General features: G+C 38.5%; 1 protein-coding gene across 1 annotated transcript in view; it reads left to right on the forward strand.

Moving 5' to 3' along the window:
* The window catches only part of LOC144444227 (E3 ubiquitin-protein ligase UBR5-like), a 43,218-nt gene that overhangs the window by 12,853 nt on the left and 9,588 nt on the right, over nt 1–20,777 (forward strand). The window contains exons 17-38 of the mRNA XM_078133642.1: nt 399–510; nt 1,003–1,157; nt 1,558–1,752; nt 2,294–2,375; nt 2,848–2,964; nt 3,399–3,588; nt 4,181–4,347; nt 5,421–5,616; nt 6,356–6,632; nt 6,946–7,037; nt 7,380–7,526; nt 8,255–8,364; nt 8,845–8,968; nt 9,556–9,673; nt 10,014–10,174; nt 10,618–10,792; nt 11,534–11,713; nt 12,230–12,377; nt 12,659–12,826; nt 15,023–15,268; nt 16,328–16,578; nt 17,151–18,592. Of these exons, the coding sequence (XP_077989768.1) occupies nt 399–510; nt 1,003–1,157; nt 1,558–1,752; nt 2,294–2,375; nt 2,848–2,964; nt 3,399–3,588; nt 4,181–4,347; nt 5,421–5,616; nt 6,356–6,632; nt 6,946–7,037; nt 7,380–7,526; nt 8,255–8,364; nt 8,845–8,968; nt 9,556–9,673; nt 10,014–10,174; nt 10,618–10,792; nt 11,534–11,713; nt 12,230–12,377; nt 12,659–12,826; nt 15,023–15,268; nt 16,328–16,578; nt 17,151–18,592 (4,853 nt within the window). The remainder of the gene's footprint in view (nt 1–398; nt 511–1,002; nt 1,158–1,557; nt 1,753–2,293; nt 2,376–2,847; nt 2,965–3,398; nt 3,589–4,180; nt 4,348–5,420; nt 5,617–6,355; nt 6,633–6,945; nt 7,038–7,379; nt 7,527–8,254; nt 8,365–8,844; nt 8,969–9,555; nt 9,674–10,013; nt 10,175–10,617; nt 10,793–11,533; nt 11,714–12,229; nt 12,378–12,658; nt 12,827–15,022; nt 15,269–16,327; nt 16,579–17,150; nt 18,593–20,777) is intronic.

Consider the following 20,777-nt stretch of genomic DNA (forward strand, 5'->3'; position numbering starts at 1 on the left):
ATTGGACCAATTACAGGTATGTAAGACCCTTTATCAGTCTTACATGACTGTCAGTTACTGAGATTGGACCAATCACAGGTATGTAAGAGTCTTACAGGGCTGTCATTTACTGAGATTGGACAAGTGACAGGTATGTAAGACCCTTTGGTCAGTCTTACAGGACTGTAGAGAGATTTTCCCCTGATTTCATGTTGGGTAGTTGTGATGTTTAAATGCTGGAACAAGTTGATTGTGTTTTGACCAATTTTTAGCTCTTGGGTAGCAAAATTTACGTGTTGAGCTATTTTTGCATTGAACTTCTAAAAACTCTAAACTAACCAGTAATTGTGATTCCTAAGACACCTAGACAAACAGTTGATTTCAATGTATGTATTTCATATTCATATTTTTTTTTTCAGGTGGTGAAAGCCAACACATCTCCAAAAATACCAGAATGTTTTCAACGCACTCCTAAGAAGATAATACTGCCAGAGAACTCTCACATCATGGCTGTTGCAGTCGATGCTAGAGGTTAGAATGATAATATACAGGTTGTGAAGTTTGTACAGTGTGTGTCTGATTGTTATTACATAAAACTGAATGTTCCTAGAGGTTTAGTTTTGAATGTATTTATAGTGATAGAATTAGAATCAGAATTTTGTATAATTGTTTTTTTTATAGAAATTTCAAAGATTGTGTAGTATGAATAATCGATTTTGAAAATAAATTCCAACTTATTTTTGGTGTGTGTATGTGGGGGTGGGGAGGGGGTGGGGGAGTTTGCTGAGAATTCAGTTGAAATTTTAACATTACATTTATATATATCTTAGAATAATGTGTAATTTTGTTTCTTATAGGAATCTGAAATATTCTTATAAATGTATGATATTGAACAAATTCTTAACTTTTTCTTCGGGGGGGGGGGAGTGGGGGGAATTTGGGTTGCTGAGAATACTGTGGAAAGTTAAATTTTACAGTATTTCTGAGAAATTGATCTGAATATTTGTATTCTTTGTTGTACAGGTGTACATGTTGTAGTTAAGACTGGGTCTGCTTTGAAGGTTGTAGTTCATGATCTTGGTGCTGGTAAGATAGATACAGAGAGTATCTTTCCTACTGAGATAGCTGGATTTATTGGACAAAATGAAAGGAATGTTGCTTTACACACAGCTGGCCAGGTATGATATGATTTCACTTACCTATGTGTATGATATGCCATTAATTATAATAGTTATTGGAACGTGTGTGTGTGTGTGTGTGTGTGTGTGTGTGGAGGTATCATAGATGGGCAGGTGCTTAGTATGTGTGTGCCTGTGTATGTATTGTGTGGCTGGGTGGGAGTATGTCTGCATATGTATCGCATGTGTGTATGTGGAGGTATGTGCAGGTGTGCGTGCGTCTGTGTGTGTGTCTGTGTGTCTGTGTGTCTGTGTGTCTGTCTGTCTGTGTGTGTATGTGTATGTGTCTGTGTATGTGTCTGTGTCTGTGCATGTGTATCATGTGTGTATATTATGACACTAAGTGCCTTTGTAATGTTACCCATTTTTGACCATTGTATTTTTTCACACCATTTGACAGGACACTTGTACCATACTGCAGGATGGCAATGGTGCTATTTATCCCCTAGCTAAAGATGCTGTAGGTGGTATACGAGATCCTATATGGCTTGATATGCCACCATTACAGTGTGTTAGTGTTGGTACTTATCATATGACTAATACTATCACTGGTATACTCAAAAACAGAGCTGCAGTCATAGTCATGGCGTTACAGGTAAGCGTCTTAATCCTGTTTTCAACAACTTGTAGTTTTTTGTGTACAAACAAATACTTAGTATCCTCCTGGTAGGAAGAGGATTAAAAACTGAACTAGCTACAACTGGAATATTTTTTAAAAAAAACATTTTTTTTTGTTAGGTATTATAATGACTTATTTGTAATATCAAACACTCTGAACAGTTTTGAATCACCTAAACATATTTGTGTAGCTGTACACATAATATGGTAAATAAATCCAACCAAATTGATTTTTGGGTCCATGCCCAATGCTAGACTTATAAATAAACCATTTGAAACAGCATACTTTTACACTTGATATGAATGCTATAAACAAGTGTAGCACATAGAGAAAGTGCTTTTAATACTTCAATGTTACTCGATGTATTGTATTTCTTGGGGGAGGGGGGGGGGAGGGAGGAGGTAGCATCTGTAAAACTTTGGTGACCCTAGAAAAGACTGTCCAGAGTTTTCTGTATCAGTAAATGTAATATATCTGTGAAGATTTCACATATTAATGTATTGTATTTTATTTACAGATGCAGACATTGATTCCATATATACTGAAATGTGATTATGAAGCAGTCAAAGTGTATTTACATAGTTTGGAACAAGAAACAAGTAGGTAGCAGTAACAGATTTTGGCAGTTATTGCCTTACACACACACACACACACACATACACACACACACACACACACACACACACACACACACAGATACACACACAGACATACACGCACAGACACACACACACACGCACGCACAAACACACACACAAACACACACGCACACGCACACACACACACTCACACACACACACACACACACACACACACACACACACACACACACACATCCATTTTAAGAGAGCTGTTCAGCTAGCTGAGTATGTACGTTACGGGTTGCAAGTAGTTTAAAGCTACATTTGTACTTGAGTTTTCAGTTGTTACCTACCAAAATAATTACAAACCGTTTGCACTTTTATGTAAGTTTCCACTCATTTTACTTCGGTTTTAAACTTGGATTTAAAACCTCAGCAAATCAATAGTAAAAATACTACAACTTACAAATTAAATCATGTTAATTTACAGATAGCCCTGCCAGAGAGAGTAAAATCCAACAACTCACTAAGGAATATTGTGACGGTAATAGGAATATACTACATACATGTGTAGCTATGTGTTATCCTACAACTAATGCAGATAATGGTAAGTATACAAATACTTTTTAAATATTTATCTCAAACCACCCACAATAAACCACCAACCCCAGGGTGTTGATTTTTTAGGTTCTGAAATGGTGGTTTCAGTAAACCTACAGTTCCATAAGTCAGGGTGATTTCAGTAGACCTCAAACTGTCGTAATTCAGAGTAGTTTCAGTAGACCTCTTGTAGGTTTTGTAAGTTAGGGTAGTTTTAGAAGACCTGTTGATTTCCCAAGTCAGGATGGTTTCAGGAGTTGTCATGTGTACTTATCCTCAAAACTGCCCTGATTTGAAGTTTGTTGAAAACATTCTTTTCTTGAACAAGTTACAGGGTTGGTGAATAACTGAAATTTTGTAAGTAACTTTTACTGAGAGATTAACAATGAATTTGTATGAATATATATTTGATTTTGTTATTGTTGTTTTTTTTCCCCCCAGGAAGCAGTAGTTCAGGTACAACCAACAACCCTCCAACCACAGGTGGTGGTAGTAGTAGTATTAGTAGCCTGAGTTCAGCTCTAGACCATGTCAGTAGTCATATTAGTGCTGTCACCAATGCTATGGATGCCATTGCTAATGTCATAGCAGCAAACAATGCCAGTGGTAGTGGATCATCAGCATCAAGAAAGTAAGATATATGGATTATGCATCGTATACTAGTATATGTAGAGGAATTTTTAGACTGTGATGGACTAGAGGGCTCCAGTCTGCACCCCTGTCAGGTGCTAAACACACATTGGATGAGTTTAGAATTGGGATCAGAACCAGAATCAGAATCCTTGAACCAGACTCATTATCAGAACGAGAACCAGAACCACAGTCATAATCAGAATAAAAATCAGAATCGCAGAAGCATTTTGATAAGGAAAAAATATGACGGCCCTTTGCAATATATAATCAAAATGTATGAATGAGAGAAAATTTTGTTTCAAGAATGAAATTAGTTTATTGTAAGTATGTTCAGATAGTTAAATAAAGGTATAACACGCCAAAATACTGCAAAGAAATACTGTGGTTAGTGACAGAACTAACAAATCAGACAAAATGATGCTTTGGAGTTATATCTTCCTCTTCTGTGTTGATTTGTCATAATGCATATTTTCTCTTTTTTATATCCTCTATCTTTGGTGAGGAAACCATGCATTATTTCAGACAGATGACATGTCTGGTTATACCAAGTTTTGATCATTACACTCATTGTTGTAACATTCTTCTTTTAGTATGTCTCTCCGTGAAATGATGCGTCGTTCGATATCAGCTGGTAGGTCAGGTGCTAGTAGTAGCGGACTGGCAAGTCAGGAAGAAAGCAGAGAGGCAGCATCTCAAGACCCCCAACCACCACCACTACCACCACTTAACTGGCCTCCAGATCCTCCTCTGTATTCCGGTAAGTATTAGTGACATGCATCAACAGTGAAAAGGAGTTACTGAGTTATATGGAATAGCCGTCCTTAAATAAAAGCCAGGTTTCCAATCCCAGGTTCTCTCACATCAGTGATGTCTTTATCAGTGGAGACGTGGTATTGGATCATTCTTTTATTTTGAACGTAACGTTTCTATGACTGCTAGACAACTATTTGTCAGACCTAAATTGTAATCCTAATCCTGGGCCTTTAAAGTGACCATATGGATGAGGATTGGGTTTTTATTTTGGATTAAAGATTTTATAATTTATAAAACAATTTTGTCATAGTGTCCTAATTGAAAAATCAATGTGAAACAATTAAAAATTTATTTAATTTTAGTTTATACAGAATATTTTCATAAGCCTGAACATTCCATTCCTCCTGGCATCTAGTTCACAAACCAGTGTTCAAATATGCTCACAGGAAATATCAGAGGATGTACGTCATCACCAGATTACATGTGTATACGTAAGGGGAGCACAGGAAATTGTCAGAATGTTTGTACTAATAACTACTATGCATAATTTTCTACTTAGGCTCCTTCTAGCCTCAGTCTAGTTCAAGCTGCGTTTGGAGAACATTGCTAAATTTGTCTCTGCCTACCGAGTCAAGTCTGTGTTTGTAAGTCATTATATTGCAAAAAGCTAAAAAAAAAATGTGTAAAAAGTTTGTTATTGTATGTACAATAACAAAGATTTTACATATGTAGCAGTCTTTTACAAATTACTGAGTTGTTTCACAGTCATTTTTCAAGTAGGAAGCTATGATAAATTTGTTTTATAAATTTGAATTCAAAAACAAATACCCAATCTTCATCCATATGGCCACTTTAAGATGATAATCTGTTACTCTCTCCTTGGCAAGGCACAGCATTCTGGGAAGTTTATAAATGACCCTCCCTAACATCACTACTTGGCAAGGTCCAACTTTCTAAGCAGTTACCTTTACTGTATAAAATGACCCTCCCTAACATCACTACTTGGCAAGGTCCAGCTTTCTGAGCAGTTACCTTTACTGTATAAAATGACCCTCCCTAACATATAATCTGTTACAGATCATGAAGAGGATGGTCTAACCACAGCAGCTACCGCTGGTTCAGCTAGTTCTTTCTCATCTCCAGGTTCTATGGCAAGTGGACAACCAATCAATCTCACTGTGGAGGACAGAAAAACCAATGCACAGCAGATTCTCAAGTTATTCTGTGAAAGCTCTCTGTTGCAGCCATATCTTGCAGATTTACTCACAGCCAAGTAAGTATAGTATTGTGGAATACTTAAGCTCATCTTTGTAGGTTACTAAATCAACATACATATTTTAACTTTTCAAACTTTACACACAATTGATATTTAGTGAAAGCAAAACTGAAGCTTTCGTCAACACCTTTGGACTTACTCACCCGTCAGGTGTGGATGAAAGCTTCACTTTTACTCAATTTTGTGTGATTTCTCAAAAAGTTTAAATATCTCTGTTTATACTGTGGACTGTATTACTATATCACTGTTAGAACCTTGCTGACTTTGAGCCAAGCAAGTACTTATTTTAGTAAACAACAAACAGTAAGTAAGTTCTCCTGATGATACACTTCAGTTTTGAACAGTGTTCTTCTGAGATGGGAGTGTATGTGGATTGTATGACTTCTGAGCTTCATCTGGTCGGTACAACATTGTAATAATTAGTTCTTGTATCACAACCAAGGGTCCTAGTTACTTACAGGTAACATTTCACCTGGTCAGTTTGACAAGCTTTGTCAAACTGTCGGTTTACTTGTTTTACTTCTGGGTGCCACTATGGTGTCTAGCAGTAAAGCCAGCAAACTGACAGTTTGGTAAAGCCTGTCAAGCTGAACAGGGAAAACGTTACTTGTATGTAATTGAACCATTGGTCATGATACAACTACTGTAGGATTTTTTGTACAGATGATAACTTAATATTTGGTTGTTGATAATTTTGATTTTTAATTCAGCCAACTCACTTTTGTTTTGTTATCAGGGATACTGAAGGTAATACACCATTCATGGCTGCTGTCAATGGGAGAGCCTATGCGGCAGCTGTTATTGTGCTGGATGCCATCCTTATGATTTCTAAGAACCAAGCTAAGGAGAAAGCCAAGACGGACAAGAAGGAGGAGAGAGAAGCTTTGGAGAAGGAAATCAAAATGAAGATGGTTTACCCTGCAGGAAGCAATCTGAATAATTCACCACTTCAAGTACTATGTTGTAATGATACGTGCAGTTTTACTTGGACAGGCACTGAACATATTAACCAGGTGAGTTTGTAGTGTTGCCACCAATTGTGCTGAAGGTGTTAGGGATGCCCCCAACAAGAAAGAGCTAGAAAATGTATGCCAAAGGGCAGCACATGTATGTATAGTCAAATAGGGTAGTAGTAGCCACACCCCACTCCTGCATTAGAAATTTGCAGAACTTAATTTTGAATGGCACACATGTAATAAACTTGTACTCAAAAAGGACAGCAAGCCACACTGACCTTATTACTGTACAGGGAAAGGTGACCAAGAATGAGATACTAGGAACATATACAATGTAATGAGTAACTTTACGTTTGATTTTAATTCCCAGGACATCTTTGAATGTAGAACCTGTGGTTTACTAGGTAGTCTGTGTTGCTGTACAGAATGTGCCAGGGTTTGTCATAAGGGACATGACTGCAGGTAGGAACATTTGTTATGCTGTGTGTGTGTGTGTGTGTGTGTGTGTGTGTGTGTGTGTGTGTGTGTGTGTGTGTGTCTGTGTCTGTGTCTGTGTCTGTGTCTGTCTGTCTGTCTGTCTGTCTGGATTTTATGTATATATGTGCATGTATGTGTGTGTGCGTGCGTGTATGCATACCCGGTAGATCTGTATGTGTGGTGTGTGCATATTCATGATGTGCATGCTTATTTGTGTATATTGGTTGTGTGTATGTGTGTGGTTTGTGCATGTCCATGTACATGTGTATGGATATTGCGTGTGGTGTGCAAAAATTGTCATTAACTTGTCTGTCATACAATTCACAGATTGAAGAGAACTTCACCTACTGCTTACTGTGATTGCTGGGAGAAATGTGATTGCAAAGCATTGATAGCTGGTAACCAAACTACAAGATATGAATTACTAAATAAAGTTATATCAGAAACTGATCTTGTAACTCTTCCTAACAGTAGGTGAGTACAGTCATTTGGTTGCATCTAAAATGTCAATCCTGTCAACTCCTATAGTAAGTTGATCAGTCCACAGCTGGTTCATCCCTACAGTAAGTAGATCAGTCAAAATAAACCATTCCTTATCGTGCACATCTGTCTTTAGCAAGGCACATTGCATACATGTAAATGTATATGTTATGTACAGTCTTCTGGTGAACACTCTCTTTTTAGCTGTAAATGTATGTGTTATCTACAGTCTTCTGGCAAGCACTCCTTGTTTTAGCTGTAAATGTATGCTATCTACAGTCTTCTGGTGAACATTCCCTGTTTCAGTTCTATAATATTGATGGATATGATGTGATGGAGCTCTCTGAAGTTTCACCGTAAACTGAAGTGTTTTGTTTGGATGTTGTCACATGTAGTACACTTAGAGTGATGTCACATGTAGTACACTTAGAGTGATGTCACATGTAGTACACTTAAAGTGATGTCACATGTAGTACACTTAAAGTGATGTCACATGTAGTACACTTAGAGTGATGTCACATGTAGTACACTTAGAGTGATGTCACATGTAGTACACTTAGAGTGATGTCACATGTAGTACACTTAAAGTGATGTCACATGTAGTACACTTAAAGTGATGTCACATGTAGTACACTTAGAGTGATGTCACATGTAGTACACTTAAAGTGATGTCACATGTAGTACACTTAAAGTGATGTCATTTCTCTACTCTTTTTTTTCAGAGGTGAAAACATAGTGCTATTCCTTGCTCAGACTGTAGCCAGACAGATGAATGAACAAAGACAGTATCACCCTAGTAGATCTAGAGGTGTTAGAAAAACACCAGATACAGGTGAGTTTCATGGAAAATAAGTTCTAAGTGTATAGTGTAAATATATTTTGTATTCTGATGGTTTAAAGGCCCAGTTCAGATTAGCATTCAAGTTTTTATGTTGGAAAAACAGTTGTCTGGCAAAGCTATCGAAAAGTTTGTTCCAGAAGAAAAGAAAATTCCTATAATATGTCATTTTGTGGTTGAACTGACAGGGTAATGTTAATGCAAGAATCTGGAGTTGAAACGCTGGTCTGTAAAGTCAAAATTGGGGCCTCAGTTGACCACTTTAACGACCTTTGTTCTCCACATCCACTTCAACAATTTCAATATTGTATTTACAAAACCATTTATGTTGATGAGGTTTGTCTGAATTCCAGGGGATAATATCTGAGAGTGCAAAGAGTGAGTTGTGGGTACAATATTATACTGTGGCACACTGTAACATTTATGGGAGTTATACCTCAGTGCAATGATTTGTGTATTTCTTTCGTTCACCAGAGCAAGATATGCCAGAACACAACCTAGAACCTCCTAGGTTTACCAGGAAAGCTTTAGAGAGAGTTCTACAGGATTGGACAGCAGTCAAGTCAATGACTCTACAGGGTGTCAGTGATTCAGCAAGGTGTGTGACGACATCATAGATTTCCTATGCTTTCAGTAGTGTGAGGTTTTAGCTCTTAGAAGGGTTACTCCTGAAATGTCAGCTATTATAACTTGTTGGACCCATGACATTTTATCTTACCAAGTCTTTCACAACTGTAGTTGTTTCTCAATCTAGCATACTGGTGTATGTTTTCATGTCATTCTTGAAAAAAATGGACCATGGTCAGACTAGTGTTGTTCATAAGACAAGTTATCAGAAAGACAAAAGATTATGTAGATTGGCCACTGGGGGCGCTGTTTGGAAGCAGCTATTGACCCAGATGTGTTGGCATTTGAGTGCTATAGCCTCCTTGTAAAGAATGGTCATTTCCCAGTTTTCTAAAGGAAGAGTTAGTTACGCTCTCAATCAGTTAAAACATTCTACAAACTGTTTCCAGTGATTTAATCTTTAAGATTGTAGTTATTTTGCCGCACTTTTTGACTGCTTTACGTACTGCCATGTAATTTAAGCCCTCACTTTTCTTCCTGTTTGGCGCCCTCTTGAGACACTTCTTTGTAAACTTGTGATTGCTAACTATATCCATTATGATCTGATTTGACATACAGACAACCATTCATGTCAATGCCAGAAGACTTCACCTATCTAAGTCAACAAAGTGGTACAGCCAGATTAGACTGTTTTACACATTGTTTGATTGTAAAGTGTGGTGTTGAGGTAAGTTGGGTAAGTTGAACACTCACCCTTCTGTGGTATATATGTGTGTAATGTCTGAAAGTGAAGTGTGGTATTGAGGTAAGTTACATAAGTTGAACACTCACCTTTCTATGGTATGTATGTGTGTACTGTATATGTAGTCTCTGTAAAGTGTGGTGTCTAACTGTAAATTGTGGTCTCTAATTGTAAAGTGTGGTGTCTGATTACAACTGTGATGTAATACATTTACTCTTTGATTTGAGTATTTTACTATTCCTTAAGTCCAGCCTATTACAGACTATAATAAAAACTGAAATTGGGTTTTAGTTTCAGCAGTATACTGAATGATTTTATGTGTGATTGGTTATAGATGTTAGATGCCCTGTTGTCCACTCTGATCCACGAACTACAGAATACCAGTATTCCAGGCAGGAAAGCAGAGGCTAGTAGTGTAGCTAGACGATTTCTACGTTCTGTAGCAAGGGTCTTTGTTGTACTTAGTGTTGAAATGGCACCAGGGAGGAAGAAACCGTAAGTAAAAAGATTCTATACATATGTAATTAGTACATTTGCATAATAGTGAATTCCTGTAGTTTGCATGCCACTCATGATACTCACACTGATGATGGATAATGATGTTGTGGCATTTAAAGTAAAGACAAAGTGAAAGACAACTTTTAAGCATCAGATGGTGCAATTTAAACATTTGCATATCTGCAAAGCATACATTTGCATAATATGCATACATATTGCTAAATGTGCATATTCATATGACAGTGTCATCTGGTCTGAATACCACAGATCACACATTCACTTTACCTGCAAAGGATTCATTTGCATATTTTGTATATATAATTACCACATTAACATAAGTTTAAATGTGTTTTACAATGGAGGCATGACAAATATCATTTATTATTGAAGGATGTGTGTAAAGCTTATTACTCCCTTTGTTTATATGTTCCTACCTCCAGGACAAGTATATCTCAGCCAATTGTGAGATGTAAGAGAGTATTCCAAGCACTTATTAACTTAGCAGTAGAGGAGTTGTGTGAAGTAGCTGATTCACTTATAGCCCCTGTACGAATGGGAGTGGCTAGACCCACTGCACCATTCTCTCTTGTTAGTTCACATATGGATGCAATACAGGTAGGTCTAGTCAAGCTTATTTCTGCCTTTAGTACACATGCATTGATACAACTGCCGACATTGAAACATTGATGAAAGGAACCTGCTACAAACAGGGAAAGTAAACAACTGAATTGGATTAATAACACTTGGCACAGCATGTTGGAAGTACAGAGACTTGTATTGCCTTTCATCATTTGAGAAGAAATTGTATGGCCTCTTTACGTAATAGTTCACGTTCACAAACAAATGTGAAGTTTCCCTGGCAATTCATGTACATGCAACTGTTCTTATCAAACCATGAAATGTAATACAAGTCTCTCCTGTTCCAACATGCTGAGCCAAGTGTTATTAATCCAGTTGATTTGTTTTCATTCCATGTTCGTAACAGGTTCCATTTGTCAATGCTTTGATGTCATCAGTTGTAAATGCTATTAACCTCCATCCCTTTTGTGATTTGGGATGATAAAGTAACACCTTGGTATTAAACTTAGTTTGAAATCTTGTATGGAAGCCCTACTGCATTTACATGTGTTCTTCCATTTTGGGGATTTCCTACAAGGGTTTGTGGGAAATCCTTGCAGGAAGTGACATCACATTTATCATAATCTCTTTGTTTTTAGACTTTTTCTTTAAATTAAAAAAAAACAAAACCAGAAAACATGTTTCTACTTCATTGTGGTGTATTGAAAGACTTGCTATGCTGGTGGTAGTATCAAAGGTCAGGAAATGCTGAGAGTTTCTTTATGTATCTGTACACAGGGAAGTGAGGAACTGTTCTCCACAGAACCCCTGCCACCACGCCAGTCTGGATCAGGACAGACTATACATGCAAGCAGACTGTATATGCCACACAGTAATACTGCCCAGAGCAGAAGGAATGAAGGAAATAGAGGTAGAGATAGAGATGATGATGATATTGTCTCTGCTGATGTAGAAGAGGTAAGCAGGGTTAATAAAACCCTAAAGACATAATGTATACAGACATCCATCTCTTTATGTAGACAGACAAAGCAGACAGACAGACAGACAGGCATGTGCATGTATGCACATACACACACACACACACACACACACACACACACACACACACACACACACACACACATACATACATACATACATACATACATACATACATACATACATACATGAGGGAGGGGGGAGAGAGAAAGACACACACACACACACACACACACACACACACACACACACAGACAGACAGAATAAAGTTCCAATTGTATATTTTATTTACTCAATTTGAAAACCATGTATTGTGTGAATCATAAGTTGCAGTGCTGGCAAGCATTCTTGGTTTTCATAGAACATAAAGTCAGGGTGTGATGTTAAATCAAAGCATGTTGTGAATGACAGATTTAACAGTACATGTAAACACAGTAACTTTTATTTATGGCATAGTGTGCAAAATGACAATGTTATTATTTTCTTGACCCAAAGGTGGAAGTTGTAGAAGGAGTGGTTGGTGAGATGGAAACCCATGGCGATGGTGAACATGATAATCAAGATGAACATGATCGTCATAGTGATGGACATGTTGATGATCAAGACCGAGAAAGTCACCATGACGACCAAGACCAAGAAGAAGGTGAGTGAAACTTATCTCCAAACTTTACAATCTTATCAGCAAAGTTAGTAATATTTTTTTTTGAACCAGAAAATGAAATGTAGCAATTTTAGTAAGATTTTTATTGACCCAGATGATAAAATGTAGCAGTGATTTTTTGTTGAGCCAGATGATGTACTACTGTTTCAAGTGAAATGGCTTCTATCATATTTTGCAGAGAGTTTGTCTGAATTTCTCCCAAGGTCACTTCATACAAGAAACTAAATGTTTGATGGTAGATTTGTTGCTTTCTTATCTTTCAGGTGGTAATGACAGTGATATGGATTTAGATCTGTTGGCAGAGAGTGAAAGTGACAGTGAAAGTAATCATAGCAACCAAGAACACGAACAGGACCATGATAACGTGAGTCAGGACAACGCTAGTGGTCGTCGTAGTGCTGTTACTGCAGCAACTGCTGGTTCTGATGCAGGTTTGTGTCTTTGTTTTGATTTGAAAGTTTCTATTCTAGACAGAGAAGAGATGACATGATTTGTAAGTTCAAGTACATTCTAATGCTTGATATACATACCTTTAATGATAGTTATTTTCAATGATAGAGTTATAACCTTGCTATGGGTTCAGGGTAGTCTAGTTCCAATACTACCATGTTACAATTTACACTACATTATCTTCACATTTTATGTCTAGTCAAAGTAATTTGGCTAAACTCCATGCTGAGCAAAGGGTAAATGGCACATGTCAGTAGTAATCCATCACAAATTGACAAGCAGTTGTAATTGGTTTACTTCCTTCTGACAATTGCTCACAAATATTCAATTAGTACAGCTGTACTACTAAAGTAAAATCACATGGAGACGTGATAACGTCGTCATTTTTAGCACAACTGAACTGAGGTTCAGTAGTGCTATAGGGATCGCCCGGCGTCTGTCTGTGTGTGTGTGTGTGTGTGTGTGTGTGTGTGTGTGTGTGTGGATGTGTGTGTGTGTGTAAACAACTTAAAGTCAAAAACCACTGAACCGATTGCCACGATATTTGGTGGGTCCATTACCTTGGGTGTCTAGTTGGGAAATTGTTCAAATCAAAATGATCGCATCACAGGTGTGTGATTTGGGTCAAAAAATGTGATTTTTGGTCAAAAAACTTAAACTCAGAAACTACTGGGCAGATTGGTGCGAAATTTGGTGGGAACATTCTTAAGGGGGTGTAAAGTAAGATTTGTTCATGACGGGATGATTCCATCAGTGATATGCAAATTAGGGCTAAAAATGTGTCTTTTTGGTTAAAAATCTATAATTCCAAAACTACTGAGCAGATTGGGCTGAAATTTAATGGGAATGTATCTAGGGATGTATGGACAAAGAAATATTAAGCATACCATGATTCCATGAGTGATATGCAAATTAGGTGTAAAAATGTTCATTTTTGGTCAAAAACTTATATCTCAAAAAGTACTTGGTCACCGAGTCTGAAACTTGGTGAGATGTTTCTGAGTGTTATTCTTCAAAACATTTTGACAAAATTGGCCCTAGCGACCATGACCACGCTCTTAGCAACAACCAAATGGCAGTATATTTTGGTAGAATAACAACATCATATGGTAGGCAAATGAGTAAACATTCAAAAAATGTATGCAAATACCATAGCAACCATGACCATGCCCATAGCAACAGCCAAACGGTCGTGTATTTCACAAAGATAACAACAGGGATTAATAGACAATTGAATAAACGTTCAAAAAATGTATGTAAATTTGCCTAGCAACAAGACCACGCCCATAGCAACAGCCAAATAATCACATATATTGCAAAGATAATGACAGGAATAGAAGACAAATGAATAAACATTCAAAAGATGTATGCAAGTGTGCCTAGCAACAAGACCACTCCCATAGCAACAGCCAAATGATGACATATATTGCGAAGATAACAATGGGGATTAATAGACAATTGAATAAACATTCAAAAAATGTATGTAAATATGCTTAGCAACAAGACCACGTCCATAGCAACAGCCAAATGATAGCATATATCGTAAAGATAGCAACATGGTTGGATAGGCAACTGGATAGTCATTCACCAAATGAACACTTATTGTTAGCATGTTAGCATTTTTAAAAACTGTACAGTTGTGCTACAACGCCATTGGCGGTATTTTTTATATTGACGCTGTCGGGGTAGCACAGATTACTGTGCTAGAGTAACCATTTTGACTAGACATAATATGTGAAGATAACGTAGTGTAAATTGTGACACGGGTCTTATTCGAACTAGACTAGAAAATTGGCTGAGCTAAAACTGAGGTAATAAATGTATGGGCCGATAAAACTAGCTGGGTATTGTTTTGTGACAGCCCGAAGGTTTTCAAATTACTCTTCAGCTTTGAATGGCGTAGTGTGATAAAGATTTAGTGCTGAACTTAGCATATTTTCTCTCATATTTGGTATTCATTCCCAGATATTTTCATCATTTGTAGAGAACTCTACATTGTAGAACTCAAACATTCACTCTCCTAAGAGGAAGACAACTAATCCTAAAACAAACTTTCGTTTGACTTTCACATAATATGCAAAACTTAAATCAACATCTGTACGATTTGAAACATGAATATTGCAAAATCTACTAACACAATGAGAAGTAGGATGCTGATACCATGTCCATTGATCCAGGTGCTGGCTCTGTTACAGCATTCTTTTCTGAGGAAGACTCCTCCTCCAACCAGGAAGAGAGTGAGATGGAGGAGATTGAAGAGGAGGAAGAGAATGATGAGACTGAATTCATAGATGAACAGCTGGAGCGTCCTAGCAACAGTAGTCAAGCCAACCGTGCAACTCAAGCTCCATATTCCCTACAGTGGGCAGTGAGAAATCCTAGAGGAGCTGCTACCACAGCTGCTGCAACTACAGCAACAACCAGTAAGTATATTTTGTAATAGTTCTGAACTCATAGTGTACATAATATGCCATGTTTTCCACTTAGCAGAAAGACAAAGGATTTTTGTAGTTTGACCTGTAGGAGTGCTGTTCAGATGTTGACCAGAAGTGACACTTGTACATGCATAATAAATACATCTTTAAGATGTGGAGGGTAAAACTAGTAGGTTGTAAGAGAACACAAGATTACTAAACTAGTAAAGAGGGTACATTAACACATAAACATAGTGGCATAGTGGGGTCAAGAATTCCATAGTTACATCGCTGACTTGATTAACAGTAAACCCGCAACTCGTTCACTTCACTCAAGTAACAAAGTCTGCTTCATGTACCCCGTTGTAATACAAAGTCATACGGTGAGTGTGCGTTCTTGCAAGCAGCGCCAGTATTATAGAACAGTATACCACTTGAACTTCCTTCTTCGTCAATTGTCGATATATTCACGAAGGATATTGAGTCACAACTGTTTGCAAGAGTTTTCTCTAACTTTTTACATTGATCTACAATTGTTCCTGTTCAGCGCCATAGAGCATTACGTCATATTGGATTTTGGCACTATGCAAATTCTTTTGATTGATTTTATGTAATAGGTACAGTAAATTTGAACTGCATAGGCTACAGGGCTGTAAGGTGTATAACTTGCAAGTACAGTGGGTTGGCAGATTCAGGGCTGTAAGGGGTATAACTTGCAAGTACAGTGGGTTGACAGATTCAGGGCTGTAAGGGGTATAACTTGCAAGTACAGTGGGTTGACAGATTCAGGGCTGTAAGGGGTATAACTTGCAAATACAGTGGGTTGACAGATTCAGGGCTGTAAGGGGTATAACTTGCAAGTACAGTGGGTTGACAGATTCAGGGCTGTAAGGGGTATAACTTGCAAGTACAGTGGGTTGACAGATTTACACTACAATATAAAGGATATCCTTGTACCCATACCAATTTGCCACCCAACCTGTGAGTATGTATGTAGAGTTCAAAAAGACATGTATAAATGGAATATGATACAAGTTGCCAATACATCTATTTTATATACACCTGTAGGTTCTGGTGGTCTGATTTACATCGATCCATCTTCACTCCGTCGTACCACTGCCAGTGTAGCTGCAAGTGCTAGTGCACATGGCCCAGACCACCACAGTGGTGTGGCAACAACAGCCAATCAGCTGGCACGGGCATATGCCATCGTGGTTCGTCAGATATCCGACTTGCTTGCCCTGCTACCTGACTATCCAGGAATTGCACCCTTACCACAGGCACTGGAGATCTCATACCAAGCAACAGTTGATTTACAGGTCAGTGGGGAGACAACTTTAGAATTAATGTAACAATGAATATCATTTGGTGGTGATCTGCTAAGGTAACTTTTGCTCATGCAAAGAAAAGTCAGTGATGTTTGTAAAAGATTTGATGAACCAGACGATGAAATGTAGCTCTGTCTTGAAAGATTTTTGTCAAGCATATTAACAAAATGTAGCAATGCTAGTAAGATTTTCATTGAGGCAGAAGATAAAATACAGCAATGTTGGTAAGATTATAAAAATGTAGCAGTGTTGTAGAATGGTAAATGTAGCAAGGTTGGTAAGTTGATAAAATGTAGCGATGTTAGTAAAAATGATAAAATGTAGCAAAATTGATAAGATGATAAAATGAAGTATGGTATGATTTTTGCTCTGCTGCAATCTTAGTAGTTTCTTATGTTAATCGGCTATGGTTAGTAGACAGATCTCAACTATTAGGTGATAACACTGACATAGCAGATAGAAATGTCACTGAGAAGTCAGCAACGAGATCAGAAAGAATATAACTGTCCCAAAGCCTATAATTTTTTTGAGTTTAGTTTTAATGATTTAAATTCTCTTTACAGATGTATATGGAATATCACTTACGACCTACCTGGGATTGGTTGGTAGCTATCATGGATAGCACAGAAGCTCAGTTAAGATTTGGACAGGCGTTGAATTCAACCACGGATCCTTCACACCCAAGTCATCCATTGCATTCCATCCACATGCGGAATCTACGAGAAAGGTCTCGTGACAGAGGGACGCAAGACGAATTCAACATCTTGCAAACCTTTGAAAGACGAGGTAGACTCGGCCATGTAGGGGATACCGGTAACACTAATCGACATGATTTCTTGAGTTACGCACTGTCGCTAATGAGATCACATAATGCCGAGCATTCTGATTCGGTACCGATTATCGATGTATCTGCTATGAAGCATGTTGCGTATATATTAGATGCAGTGATTTATTTCCTGCGAAGCAGCACCGATCAAGATGTAACTGACAACGTAGACGCTATACAGGAATCGTTAGTGTGGGACCCCGATGACGATAATGAGGCTGATGAACATAATGAGGATGATGTCACACAGTCGGTTGCCTTGGATACAGATAGCGTTGATGACGATCGCAGTTTACCCGCAACAAGCAGTGGCCGTAAACACCCATTCTTTCAGCGATCTGATTCTGTCACGCACTTAGGCTGTCCACCTGCCGATCCCTTTGAGTTACCGTTGCCGGAATCCTTACCTTTAGCAGAGCAGCCGCATTTATTGCAACCGAATTCACGAAAAGAAGAACTGTTCGGTAATCCGTGTCAATCAATCATACCACCGAAATCCGAACAAGGGATTAGTTCTGTGCCATCACAAGATATCACAGTGGATCAGAGATACCTTGAAGTAATACCAACTCGTTTGAGTCTTATCCCACGACAGACTGCCCCGCCCGTACACAACGAACCGACAGTTGCGTCCAGTGAATCCACCAGTGGAACAGACAGTGCAGCAAGGTCATCACAACCAACATCTATGGACACTAGTGATTCAAGCAATCCCAATATTGCCAGCATGTCCACAACTCAGTTCCAGTCCAGTTTGAGCAGTGCGCAGTCAACTCTGACAGGAACTGATCTTTCAACCCAGGCTACATCTGAAAACACCCAGTCTGCATCAATTGAGAATGCACCCTCTATGGTCAATGATGGAGATGTCAGTATGGCTGATGTGTCATCTGAGGGTGCTGCAGCTGGTAAAGAGGCCACCAACCTGACACAGAGTAAAAGCGTTTCAGTCATCCGATCAACCGGCGCAGCAGAACCAAAACCAACATCAGAGCAAGCAGGTGAGAAGGACAAGGCAGGTGATAAGAAGAGTGGCGGATCACAGCATCCGGTGGGAAGTGATGCAGGAGCAGGTTCAAGTGTTACCGGGGCAACAGCAGGAGGAGCTAGCAGCGGACCTACAGTTACAGTTGACTCATCACATGTACATCCAGCTACCAATTCATCTCTCTTTGGAAGGTTTGTAGTATTTATTCATTACTTGTTTGATAGTACTTGTTCTATTACCACTATGACATCAAATCTGTGCTGTTCATTGTCTGTGTATAACATTCTACTTCAAAAGCACTGTATGTTGATACCCAACGACTGAGGATATTGTAAGTGCTGGTGTATCCCACTAGGTAGCCAGATACAAGGTAATCTGATAAGATTGAAACCCAAGTTCATTGTACTCATTGTTGGTATCTATTAAAACTGAACAATCTTTGACATTTCAACCATTGGAACAACAATGACAACAGTCAAACCTGTACTAGCAGCCACCTCAATAGAGTGGACACTTCAGAACATCCCTGTCGCATTTTCCAGGGTAAACATACCTTACAGAGTTGCCACTTGTCTAACAAAACCAGAGGCCACATTTTACAATGAGTGACACTGAAGTAAAGCACTCTCTCTATGTGCTACACTCATTTATAGCATTCATATCAGGTGTGTACTGTTTCAATTGTTTTATTTACAAGCGCTCAATTAGGAAATGGAACAGTATACTTTTACACTTCATGTGGATGCTATAAACGATTGTGCTACTTACAGAAAACAGTGTAGTTTGGTTTCATGGGTGGTAAACGCTTCTCTTAGCAGGTTATGCTTTATATAATGGCAATTCTCACCTGGCCACTGAGTAAATACTTTTCAAGTTTGTGTTATGCGTGCATTATATTTGAGATATTCTAGAAACAGAAGATATGGGATAGAACACGATAGCAATAATGGCATCCATGTACTAATCTAATATGTACAATGGATTCATGTTATTATTGTTTAAGTCTATCCCTACACCAATCTGCCTTCATCGAGGCTGTGTGTTATTTAAGCCGATACACGCAGTCAGATACGAGGCAGACATTGACTGGTCAGCTGTGTTACTTCTCCATATTTCTATAAGATATGAAATGTGGCTCACAGATGACTGTAGATTAAAACTGGTCCTATGATAACAGTGCAGGGATAATAAGCCTGCTCTGCACTGACAGATACAGGACCAACAAGTGGTTAAAACTCCTGGTAGCTGAGTTGTGTGTTTAGAATAATTTTTAGCTTTGACAATCTTGTTGGACTGAATATGTATTTGCAGTGTTCTCAACAGAAAATGTTCTGGAGTCACATACAATTTACATAAAATGTATGCCTTATGGTTTTAATCTGTTTCTATCATTGTCAAGAAATTGGAGAGTTGATCCCTCTTCTTTTAATAAGACATGAATCTTTATTTTAGTGAAATCATAAAACCATAGTGTGGAACCCACTACTCTATATGGGAGTGGAGAGAACCTTGATTATGAGGTAAAATCATATGATGAAACCCACTACTCTATAAAACTCTGACTGTTAGGTGAAATCATAGGATGGAACCCAGTAATCTATAGTCCCAGTGAGAACCCTGACTGTTAGGTGAAATCATAGGATGGAACCCAGTACTCTATAGGCCCAGTGTGAACCCTGACTGTTAGGTGAAATCATAGGGTGGAACCAAGTACTCTATAGGGCCAGTGAGAACCCTGATTATTAGGTGAAATCATAGGGTGGAACCCAGTACTCTATAGTCCCAGTGAGAACCCTGATTATTAGGTGAAATCATAGGGTGGAACCCAGTACTCTATAGTCCCAGTGAGAACCCTGACTGTTAGGTGAAATCATAGGGTGGAACCCAGTACTCTATAGTCCCAGTGAGAACCCTGATTATTAGGTGAAATCATAGGGTGGAACCCAGTACTCTATAGTCCCAGTGAGAACCCTGATTATTAGATGAAATCATAGGGTGGAACCCAGTACTCTATAGTCCCAGTGAGAACCCTGATTATTAGGTGAAATCATAGGGTGGAACCCAGTACTCTATAGTCCCAGTGAGAACCCTGACTGTTAGGTGAAATCATAGGGTGGAACCCAGTACTCTATAGTCCCAGTGAGAACCCTGATTATTAGGTGAAATCATAGGGTGGAACCCAGTACTCTATAGTCCCAGTGAGAACCCTGACTGTTAGGTGAAATCATAGGGTGGAACCCAGTACTCTATAGTCCCAGTGAGAACCCTGACTGTTAGGTGAAATCATAGGGTGGAACCCAGTACTCTATAGTCCCAGTGAGAACCCTGATTATTAGATGAAATCATAGGGTGGAACCCAGTACTCTATAGTCCCAG

Source organism: Glandiceps talaboti, chromosome 13 (genome assembly GCF_964340395.1).
Source record: "Glandiceps talaboti chromosome 13, keGlaTala1.1, whole genome shotgun sequence".
Taxonomy (NCBI): domain Eukaryota; kingdom Metazoa; phylum Hemichordata; class Enteropneusta; family Spengelidae; genus Glandiceps; species Glandiceps talaboti.